Source organism: Bombus flavifrons, chromosome 1 (genome assembly GCF_040668555.2).
Source record: "Bombus flavifrons isolate JBK064 chromosome 1, iyBomFlav1_principal, whole genome shotgun sequence".
Classification (NCBI taxonomy): domain Eukaryota; kingdom Metazoa; phylum Arthropoda; class Insecta; order Hymenoptera; family Apidae; genus Bombus; species Bombus flavifrons.
Window position 1 is genome coordinate 17,770,354 of NC_138442.1, and position 12,384 is coordinate 17,782,737.

General features: G+C 33.1%; 2 protein-coding genes across 4 annotated transcripts in view; one reads left to right on the forward strand and one right to left on the reverse strand.

The window, feature by feature from the left end:
• Gbs-76A (Glycogen binding subunit 76A) overlaps positions 1 to 12,384 on the forward strand; it is a 147,153-nt gene that overhangs the window by 90,508 nt on the left and 44,261 nt on the right. The window lies entirely within an intron of this gene.
• Positions 6,994 to 12,384, reverse strand: part of pip (heparan sulfate 2-O-sulfotransferase pipe) — a 113,748-nt gene continuing 108,357 nt past the window's right edge. For all 3 annotated transcript variants that reach the window (XM_069113851.1, XM_069113842.1, XM_069113832.1), the window contains exon 8: positions 6,994 to 11,414. In XM_069113851.1, coding sequence (XP_068969952.1) covers positions 11,218 to 11,414 — 197 coding nt within the window. In that variant the 3' untranslated portion in view covers positions 6,994 to 11,217. The remainder of the gene's footprint in view (positions 11,415 to 12,384) is intronic.

Genomic DNA, 12,384 nt, shown 5'->3' on the forward strand with positions numbered 1-12,384 from the left:
GCCACACTACGATGGTATTAAAAAAAAAAAAAAAAAAAAATAGTTGGACTTAAAAAAAGTCATCAGTCACCAGGAATTGTTCAGAAACAGTTGCATTATTGTTCCCATTATCAAAAATTTTAAACTAATCTCTGAAGAATACGAAAGACCATTTTAATCTTTTGTTTTCGATCTATCACAGAATTTCTGAAGTATCTTATACATCAGGTTGGAAAAATAAAGGATTCCGGAATTGAAAGCAATTTTTGTACTACTAATAATTGTTGTATCTTATGGGACAGACGTGTTTTAAATTTTACAAGGTGCAGGGCGTCACCCGGCAACTTCAATCTTTATTAACACGGAAATCCTAAATTGCACAAGGGAATTCTCATCATTGATGAGAGATTTCAAGAAATTTGCGGAAAATCAATTTCGCAGCCTCGAACAACATCGCGATAAATGTCGAAAAACGACCGTGTGACACCCTGAATAAACCGAAGACGAACTATTTTTGTTAAATCTTTGTTGGCGTTTGCTAAGCTATTGCCTCACTCGTAGGATTCTTCCAACAGCGACGAGACAAAGTTTGACATTTGTTTCGCGCTACGAAATCGATTTCCAATGGCAGCTACGATTTTTACGAGAACCTTACGATACCGAGGGGCTGAAACTAACGCAGGAAACAACACTGTAACGTAAGTCTCGAACGTAGAAATATATTTTGATACGGTGTCATTTACCGTTGGCTGATTTGTCACCGCCAAACATTGTAGTTATAAAGATTTTAAAAGTATCATTTTCTGTCTATTACAGAAATTTTAATCTCTAAGTTATCGTTTTAATCGTTATTTTAGGTTTGTATGATTTTAAACAATCTGTATATGTGTTCTTAAATATAAAAGATACGATTCCAAAGAAATCGAAAATTATGGCAAGCTTGAAGAATTTGTATGAATGTAAAATTTTTTAATTAGATAAGAATTATTAGGCTAAGTCAGAGATTCGAGCAAATCTCTGTGAATGAATTCCCCATGATCAAAAAAACCTGAACGATTTTCACGAATTTGTAAGATCGTTCTATTAGATAAGAATTAGTAGGACCAAGCAGAGATTTGAGGAAATCTCTGTGTTAAAGTTATTGGCAAACGAGAAAATCCCAACAGTTGTTATGAATTTTTTCAATTCTTTAATTAAATAAGAATAGTCAGGATCAAAGATTCGAGAATAAAATATGTATATATTATATCGAAAATCGATTATAGTTATGTGTTTAGTTAGTCGAGAAGTTTGATGGAATGAAAATTCGTAGTGAAAAATTCTGGTTACCTGGTCGAGTTGAACCTCTGGTCTTCTTAATCAGAGTAACCATTTGCAAGAAAGAAACGAAACAAGAATGGATTAATCGTAAGAGTGCTTCGAGGTTCCATTTGCAATTAGTACGAGATTCCTCGATGAATCGTTTAGAGATTTGTCTTTTGCTTTCTTTTCATTTTTTTTTTTGTTTTTTTTTCGTCGTTGAAATGGGGACGTTTCTACGTTCGAGACGAAACGAACGGGAGAAAAAAAAAAACCATAGCTATAACGGTAGTATATTTTTATATTCTAATGTACACGTAAGCATACGTTGCACCTCTAGTCCGTAGAGCCGTGAACTTTCGTCCAATTACCGAGCCTTTTGCAGTTTTTAACGAAAGAAAAAAGCAAGAAGAAAAAAGAAGGAATTAATTAACGAAGTTTAAATGGACAACTATTATGGTGTTAAGGTGCGAGAGAGAAACGGAGAAAAAGGAGGAAAGACTACGTGTATATGTGCGGCGTGTATGCGTATGTGTGTGCGTGTAGACGCATTTCAGATCGTATGATTGAGAAAAAATGAGAGAGAACGAACGGAAGAGCATGGGAATACCGAATAATCTCTCTGTCCATTTGTAATAGTTATTTTTACTTTATAATTTTAACTCGTTACTTTTAATCGTTTAATGTCTGTTCCTTTCCTCTCTTATTTTTACCCAATTTGGCACGGGAAGAGGATAAAACTCGTTTGTCCTTCCGATCGTCGAATTTCGATTGCGAAATCAATAGATAAGAATTAGCGACGAACAGACTGTAGATAAATTCGCGAAACGAAGATAATTCTTGTCACCGTTGAAAAAGTAGTCTAATTATAAATATTTGCTGCCGTTTATTTATTTTCTGTGTCGTGGATTCTTCTTCTTTCACATTAAATCCACTTTTCGTCGATCTGTTAAATAAGTTCATAGATACTGTTCGTTGCAATTCACGTCGATCTTTCACATCTGAAAGATTCTTCGAATCGAACCTGCTATTTCATTTGTATTGGATCGTCGTTCTTTGCTCTTTACTGCCGTTTCTATTTTCTAAATATCATTTCAAAGGAGAATTCTATATACTCGCAAAGAGAAATTTTCGCCAAAATTGCTATCGAAAAATTGAGTTGGTGGTAAGATTTGTCGCGCTTTTTGTTATTATTATTTTAACGAATATCTACCATTATTTATGAAGAAAGCACGATCCATGGATCACGGATAGGTGCTCGAATCAGAGCGAAGACTGAACGAGACAATTTCGATAAAGACTTTTACTGTAATTTATTCCTTCGCACGAGTAACACGACCGTAAATAATAATGCGAATTTGTTAGGTTCATAAATGATGGAAGAGTCTGAGAGAAACCAAAGGGAAGACCGCAAAGAGCGATGATACTCGCGATCAATTTCGTCATCGATTTCATGAACGCTGTCTTTGTATAATTATTCGATTGTTGTTTAAGATATAGCGCGATTCGTAGGAAATCAAAATTTTTCTCAGAAGGATTTAGCATACGAGTTTTGAGGCTTTCACGGCCCGGATCGTCGCACCTGACACTGTTGTATACAATAATTATATTCCAAATTCATTATACAATTATGCTCGAGACGTTCGATTAGAAACTGCGTTCGGAAGAAATTTCTTTCCGATGTTTCACCAGCATCGCAACTAGCTTTTCCGCTGTCTAAAATCCGATGTCCGTCATGGTGCGTTTTTAGACAGCGAAGAAGTTAGCTGCAACGCTGGCGAAATATTGGAAAGAAATTTCCTTTGGACGCAACTTCTACTCGGAAATATCGAACAGCGTTGTGTAGAATACCGCTCGGTGTGTCAGCTGAATTAGAGTTTTCTAGAAAAGTAATTAGTCGTCATTGTCAATGAACAATCGTTTAGTTTCCTACGAAGATTGGAAAAGTTGGCCGATCTCACATTGAACTTTTTTCCCCATTGAATCGGCGTTGCTGATCGTAGTACATTCATTCAAGGGATTTAATATATTTCTATGTGTATATGAAAAGTTTGCTATAACGTTTAATCAATCTTGAAAAGTTATTATGACTGAAATCCTCTATCAAAAATTTCTGAGAAACGGAGAATAGAAAATATTTTAGATATCAATTTTCTCGAAAACAAGAAAGAGAAGATTAATTACATGTCGAAATAGTTCTATAACGCATTCTCCTTCTCTTTTACTTGTCTTTGATAGAGGAACAACTCGTTGTTTAATATTTAGAATTACGCTCCACTGAGAATTTTCAAAGAATAAAAGAAAATGTTCTGTTGGAAAGATTAATTATTTATCCAAATAATTAATTCTACAAAGAAATCGTTTATTATATGTTGTTTTAAGAAGGAATTACTTGTTATTTAATATCTAGAATTACGCTATATCTTGCATGTTGTACCCTAATACGAAACGATAATACTCATTGAAAATGCGTGGAAATGTTGGAATATTCCGCGAATCCTACAACTACGATATTCTCTGCTTTATAATGTAATATTTCGTCTGTGAACGAAAACGCGTAGCTTTCAATTTCGAAGATAAGTTTAATCTGTGCCGCAAAGACAAAGCGTCATTGATACGAAATAATCATTCGATATTTTCGGTCGGTCGAAGGCCACGGTGCAATAATTGCGTTCATCGAAACACGTTTTCTTTTTTTTATATATATTTCTACAGGGCCTCCATGTATCTGTATTAGTAAAAAGTGTAGCGTTTCTTACTGTACTTCCTTTATCTACATTATATACTTTGCTGTTAATCACATTTTGATTATTTGCGAAAGGTCAGTGAAGTTGTATATCAAATATACGATTTAGAAAAGCAAGAAAAAAAGGGTCATTGATTTATTTACTGCGTGTTATATTTATGTTTATATTAAATATTAATGTGTACTTTTTACAAAAAAAAAAAAAAAAAAAAAAGGAAGAAAAAAAGAACGAAATACATTCAGAATTTTATCGATTCGTGTACCGTGGACTTCAACGACGAAACACGGCGATGCTAACCTTTTCGTTTCGTTCGATATTTTACGTTATTTACACGGAAATACGCAATGCAAACACGTTTCTACTTCTACAGTTCCTTCGTGACACACAACGCGTTACTTTATTGATCAATCCTTTTTGTCTTATGAATATCATTTAAGAAAATCATCGCGTCACTTCGACGAGACTTAAGTTTGTTAATTGGACTCTTCATTGATCAACAACTACGATTAACTCTGACTATTCTTAATACTAACAACGATAAATCTCTGTTAAGCCTCAGCTGATTATCTCATCAGGCTTAAGTTTAAAAAATATTTTTCTACAAACTTGAATTATTGTTATATTATCAATATCGTATTGAGAAATACCTACTTTTTCTTTGATATTATATCAAAAGGTAATTTTATAGAAAGAGTTAAAATATTATAATATTCTATAATCTAAAGATTCTGAGGAAAGAACAGTTAAATGTTCTATTTTTTTATAGGAAAGTAGTTTTCAAGTTCGGTGTGCTTTGTCGATTAACGTCACGTTACTTGAATCCGAACATGCGTTTCTTCGTCCTCTTAAAAAATTTCATAATATCGAAATATTAAATTACATAATATCGTTGTCATCACGTTAAAATATTGCTTGTCTATTTTCAATTACGTTACATAGAAATTCCGAAAGAAAACGAACGAAATTTTGTTGTGCTGCAATTCACATATTTAATCATACACAAGCGACATTAAAATCGGGAAATCTTTAAAATTATGTGATCTCGTGTGATTCTTCTCAATGATAAAGTAACGTTAGGATCAGAAAATCGACAAAACTTATATAATCCACTTATCTCGTTTTTCTTCTCCGATCTTCGTATACGTATACCATATCGTAGAAATCGATCGTCTGACTTCTTTATTTCTTTTTTTCTTTTTTCAAATCATTCTTTTTTTTAACGGAGTTAAGTAAAAGTTGGTCTCTGAACAAGTTTCACCGTACGGAAAATAGAGCAACGTTGCTTCGTACTGATAACAACGATCAGTCGATTTGCATACCTTTACAAAGAAGAAAATGGAAATAAAATAAAAAGGTAAAGAACAAAAAAAAAAAAAAAATGTATCATGTATACGTACAGCAAGAAACAGATTGTAGCCGATACAAACAGTCAGTCCGATTTTTAAAATCCCTTTTCCTTTTTCTCCTTCCGCCATTGTACGTCGGAGTAACTGTAATTTTTAATCTCATTTGTTTGTTTAGATGTTGTCTCCCGGTAGTTTGGTTTAAGGTTTCGCGTTTGTTGTTATACAGTGCCGAGTATGGCGTGGGTGATAGCGTTTAAGGGTTCTAATGGAAGGAATAATTGCGGCGAAACGAGGAACGAATGTTGATAGAGGAATGAAGCAAGTATCTATACGTATAAATAGACGTATATTATATATCTGTAACACATGTTCTATATGTTATTAAGACAATAAATGGAAGACCGATCGACAGTCTCTTCTTCTATCCTTGTAAGATATTTCTGAAATGTTAACGTTGTTTTATAATAATTTAGATTTAGTTTAAGAGTTTCGATTTACTATAGTCTCGTTTACTATAATTCGATCCGATTGGAAAATTTAATCGTTACAAATGTATTACAATAGATCGATCGTACGGGTAACATTTTATTGATCGTTGTTTATAATTATTTTATGCACGATTGAAAATACAAATTTGTCTTCTTTTCCTTTCTTTTGAAGTTTCTCACGGTCGATTGTAAAAATACAGATTGGAAATAGAAATCAGTTTGATTTTATCATTAGGTTTCTGTTACACCTCTGCATCGTCGTTATTAACAATTTTATTTCGTTGCCTATGGATTTCGGCCGATGGTAATAATCGTTGACTCTAAAGAATTTTCAATCATGAAGAAGACAGACAAATCTGTTTCCGATATTGTTTAAAGTAAATAATAGTAAACTGATGTCTAATGGTAATATTCTTTTTCGATATTTGTGGTAATAAAAGACAATGAATATATTTCAACTGAGTAAATTTCGAACGAACTAATCATAATATATAGAGATATTTCAGAAAAAATGGTTATATGTTTAGCTTCGAAGATATCGTTCAATCGATTGTAAAAACAATGTAAAGGCAAGTGTCAGATTCAGCTCACGCATGATCTTCTTTTATTAGAACCTTATATGCGAGATATTATATTTAAAGCAATTGTCGAGTAAAAATGACGCAAAAGCACGAAACTTATTTTTATAAGTAAAGCTAATTGAAGATTTATTATCGGTAAGTGTGACCTGGCAATCTGGGGTTACTTTAAACCTTAAGTTTATCACTTGGGTTGCAGATAGAACGAGGTACGTTGCGATTCCACGAATTGCACGATGTCACTGTTTTCTTCGCGGCACAGTATTCTTTCATTTTTTACTTTATCTACGTCCAAAAAACGTTAAGCCCCTAAATAAAGAAAAAATAGTCCATGCAAATGACATATAGAATCCAGTTTCGAAGAATCAATCGAACGTTCGATAAAAATAATTTTTTAGAAAAAATAATTTTCACAGGGAAAGAAATAATGATAAATGGCAATTGCTATCCGATGCTTTTAATTATAAAATTCATATTATTTAATAACGTCCATTATATTTTACTTTTAACAAATTATTAATTCATCAATTCTTGTTTTCCCATATTTTGAAGAAATTTGTAATCTTAATTTTGAGTTATTGGTGCATTCATTTGGTAAATAAGAAAGAAACATATAAAATAACAATAAAAATTGATCCAATAACTTTTTATTCAATTTAACTTTCCATCAAAATGTCCAAATTATTATGTCTCTGTATTTCCATTACAACGTGTGTCCCTTGTACACTGAGCTTCTCGATTATGTATAACAACGACAAAGATCATTTTATTCATCTTTTTGTTTTTATACAAAGCAGCAAATCATAGTATAATTTTTCGTTGCAAGCTACAGAATAATCGAGCGGTTGAAAATAATTGAACTCTACCTTCCGGTTAGGCCAACATTCCACGTGTATTTTTAGAGTACTTTCAGCGGTGCCAAGTTTAGCTCGTGTATCGAGTTTGCATTGTTTTGCATTGCACAAGCGTTGTAGCTTTTGGAAACTTAATCTATATTCGTAATACACGGCACGAACGTTGTTGGTGGCGAATTTGATGTTTTCCAGTGAATTTTAGTTACAGTCGTAATCTGGCCTGACACAATTATCGTCGATTGCGTTACGCTTATTAAAGCAATCAATTATTTGCTATAGACCCGTTGGTTTATAAATAAAATCCACAAATGTTTTGTCACGAAGTTATAGCCGGACACACGATATTGTTCGACAAACGATTACATTAATTATATATTATTCTCGACTTTTGCAGACGATACCAATATCTTCTCTAATTTTTAAAGAACGTGTGATACAAAGACTACGTACCAGAAGAAGATTTTGTGGAACTAGTAAAAATCGGTTTATTCTATTCTATGTTTGTTACTTGTTCGATCATTCACCTTTCACACAATCTTTTTTATCACCATTATTTTAATCTGAATTATATTAATCATAAGTACCGATATTAATTACCAACTTATCCAAATTAAGTGAGTAAGAAGCTTCTACTACGATGTTCTATTTATTTCAAGCAATAACAGTCATATGATGAATGAATAATCTCCGTATTTTAAAAATAAAATATCACTTGGAACGACGATCAAGCAGCAGTGTTCCTGTTATGACAGATACTAAGATAGCTATAAGAATGCTATGATAGATAAAGGGAATACTAAGGTAACAAGGAAAAGGGTGAACAAATAATTAGAATAATTAAGAAATATTTCTTTTAACTTTGTAATCTCGCAACTGCTGAAAATCCAATTAGATTGTTAATCTTCCATTCTTTTGCGCTTATAATTATGTCGAAGTAAAAGTAACATTATAAGCAAGTCTAATACACTCCGCGACAGAACTATGATATACGCGAGAATCGAGGAAGATTATACTTGGCTCGTCATTAGAACTCGTTGATTTCTTCCTCCTTCATTCGTAGTGTTATTGTTTGCTTTATACTTGCGGAAGCATACTGTTCAGTTCTATATACAGAAATACCGAAGTCTATAATTCCAAGAATTCAGACAATGCACGTAAACATGTTGTGTTCTCCGTGACAAAATTGTAAGATGGTTGTTGTTTGCTAACGAGCTCAGAACGTAATACAAAGTGATTCGTGCGATTTTCCCTGCTTTAATTGATTTCATATTGTTGAACGTGCTATCTTATGGCGATTGTCATTTTTAGTATCAAATACACTCTGATTGTAAAATGCCTCGTCCAAGCGAACTAATTGGTAACTCGTAAGAAAAAAAAAAAAAAAAGGAAAAGAAAAGGATGGTTTCATCGGCAGAAGTAGTGCGCATATTAAAAAGGAGCCGCTGTGCTATACGTAACTATCTAAAAGAAATAAGAAACTGTATGTACTTGAAAAAATATCCTGGTGGGTGAGAAAACAAAATCTTACTGAACAGGAAAGACAAATTGATGGAGGAGGTATTATATTATGGTGTTGATAGCTATAAGTTACACTGGTAAGAGCAATATCAAGTTTGTTTCTAATAAAATGAGCAGTAAAATATATATTCAAACAATCCAAGAACTGTTAATCGAATATGCCTATTAAATGGCTGTAGAAAATTTTATTTTTCAAATCACGACGATTCAAGCAAAGTACGTTAAATTTGAAAACAGAAGATATTGAAGTATCATCATGGCTCGCCAGATCGCCGGATCTGAATATTATGAAAAGTTACGAGAAACAAAAATGGTACTACACGCTATTAATAAGTAAATAAAAATTTCCATTTATTTTGCAAAAAAGTATTCCGTGTCTTATAGTTTCGTCGCACTACTTTTCGTTGAGAAATCTGCAATTGTAAATAATCTCTAATTAAATTGGAATTATTACAAATATTTTTATCGCAATATGTCTATTTACTGAAGTAGTTCAATCGTTGTACTTTAGTGATTCTACAAAATTATGTATTTATATGATATTATCCATTAAAATCTCTTTTTCTAAATAAATAATAAATGCTTTGTAGTTTTGTCGCAGAGTGTATATGTTATAGTAAACGTTCATATAGAAGCAGACAGAAATTTCATTTTTATCACACTCTTTCGCTATAGTAAGAACAGATGGATATCGTTATAGATTGAGAAAAAAGAATTCTTATAGTAATTTTATGTTTCTCTTGTCGATAAGAATGATATAACAATATCTTTACACGAGAGGAAAACTTCCGATGTTCCACATTGTACATACCAAGGAAAGACACCTAAAATTAATTTTTAATCCTTTTTACACATTTAACACATTCGTCGCTACTGGCGCAATTACGTCAATTTAATTACCTAAATACTTAACTGTAATTTTCTTATTTAAAATTTAATTGTCAGACTTTAAGTAACGGTAATGACGTAACTGTTGCTCTTTCATTTTCATGCGTCCTAACAAAATAATTTACAGTCAGAGAGGCATACAAAACAATGATATTAAACTTGCTTAAACTAGAGATGTTTTTCATTTCAAAAAGCTATACATTTGTTGGAAAAGAGATCACTATATTTTAGCAGCAACCAATGTGTCGAGTAAAATTCAGGTGGAGAAAAAAGAAAAGAAATCACGTTGTTCGAAAATGGCAGCTGTTTATTACGAAAAAAAAGGAAGGAAAACAGTGGACATTAAAAAACGGCTTAAGTCGACATTAAAAACGGCTATGTCGTCTGGAAAGCAATACTCTAATGGTTACCCTGTGTGCTTCTGTCGTTGCAAATAATTAAGTATCCTTTGATAAAAAGCAATCTCTCTCTCTCTCTCTCTCTCCTTGTCTTCCTCATCAGTCTTTACAACATTCTTCCATGGATTATCAACGAAAGAAGCGATCTAAATAGCGCCATGATGTCGCGCGTTCAGAAACACTCGTTGCATCTTTTTCTTTACGCAATAACCGATAACATCCCATCAATTATTTAAATATTTAAATATTTAAATAAATATTTCTTAATGCCTCGTCTCGTAAGTACTTGCTCTCGTTCGTATAATTAAGTTCAGCGATTATATCACCGTTTATCTTAAGCTACGCGATTATACAGGGGAAACGATCACAAAATAAAAAACTAGGCACTCGATCGAAGCGTCCTGAATTGAAAGCACTCACTGTCGTGAATCACATAAGATATTGCTTACTGGAACAATCGTTCGTTACGATCCATCACGCTGATCGATTTATTAATATATTTAAAGATATTAAATCAAGAGAATCTGCCACGATCCTCTCCTAAAGGCAATGATTCTAATTTCTCTTTTTCCTTCGATTTCTCTTTTAACGTCGCTTCCATGCGCAAGTGGCTTCCCTGACAAATCTACATCTGCGTCTAATCGTTATAGCCTATTATTCGACATACGTTTGTCGCTAACATCACCAAAATTTCGAGGCCAACTCGAACATCTTTGAGATTCTTCCTGCATCGATGTCTATCAAACGATAATTCGACCAAATTATTTCTCGTTTTCAATGTTCTCGATCTTTTTCAACAAGTTATTTATCATTTTTAACTTCCTAAACCATCTCGACGAATCGTTTATCATTCTTAACGCTCTCAATCTTTTTCACAAATTATTTATCATTTTCAACATTCTCCAACCTTTTCGACGAATTACATACTTTCGACATCCGTAAGAATTCTTCGATTCTATTCTCCATTATCAAAAGAAAATTCGACAAATTATCAAACGTTCCTGATGTCCTCGATACTTCGCTCTTTACCGACTTCCTCGAAGGAAAATTCTCACATAGTTAAAAGAAAATTCGACGAGTTACTCGATACTTTCACGGATCGAATAAACACATTGCAAATAGTTACAAGCTATTGCTTTCGTACAGAGGCGTGGTTTTGGTCAACTTCAATGCCCTCAGCTGTTTGTATAGTCGTTGCTTGCAGAACTGATAGAATTCGATTTCCCTGGTGAAATTGCTTCGCACTATGTCCTTTACTTCTTCGCTGACTGGTGGCTTGAAGAAGTTTCGATTGATCCTCGTGAACGCGTTCACCTCATCTGAAAGAGAAAATTTTCTCAGTCTTCGTGTTTCATTGTAATACGAACATACAATATCTTTCATAATTATACACACGCAGTTTAACCAGTTTTTGTTGACAACAGCACACGAATATTAGCAAAATATGTAAATGAATGAGAAATGTCCAGAAGCAATACTCATCATCTTCTTATAGAATCATTAAATAATAAACTTTAATTGCTTCACGTTACGTTCAAAAGCAAGGAGGAATTCATCGATAAACCTACTGAGTTTCATCAAAATTTGTTAAATATCAGTACCTGAACTAACGTAGACGATTTTTTAATGAGTTTGGGAGAAACTTCCTTTTCTGATCTGTATCTTAGAGATGTTAAAGAACAGTATGAGGACAGCGAAATTTTTTTAGCTGAACGTATCTTTTTGTAGGTATTTTAGTTCGATAGAGCCGAAAACGAGGAGCATTTTGAAAATTCGCTGTTACGAATATCTGGCCCACAAAAGACTGTAGAAATCCGCGTAAGACCATAATCGGGCAAAGCGGTAAGTGGCAAAACAAATGATGTAAGCGATGACAGTTGGTACAGCCAATGCCAATGTTCTAGATGCTAATTTTAACGCTTACCGTCTCACGGCAGCCAAAATATAGAAAATAACCCGAACCTAATCCAATACTCGGGATTCAAATGCATACACAGTAAGCCATAGAGCAACTTAAAAGCAGCAAATTTTAAAAAAATGTCATCAAAATCGTGCGAGGACGTCGCATATCAACAAATTTTTTCACAATCGAAATTTTTCCCGTCTTATTGCCGTGAAAAATGGCCCTTATTTTTGGTTCATTCCAAAAGCGTCATTCCAGCCAAATATTTTGCAATCCAAATACGTAGCTAATGGATGAGCAGCTACTGTTGCTTCCCATGACTAATTAATTATAAATTTTTACATTTTACATTTTGGTAAAATTCACGTATTATTACCAGGAATCGA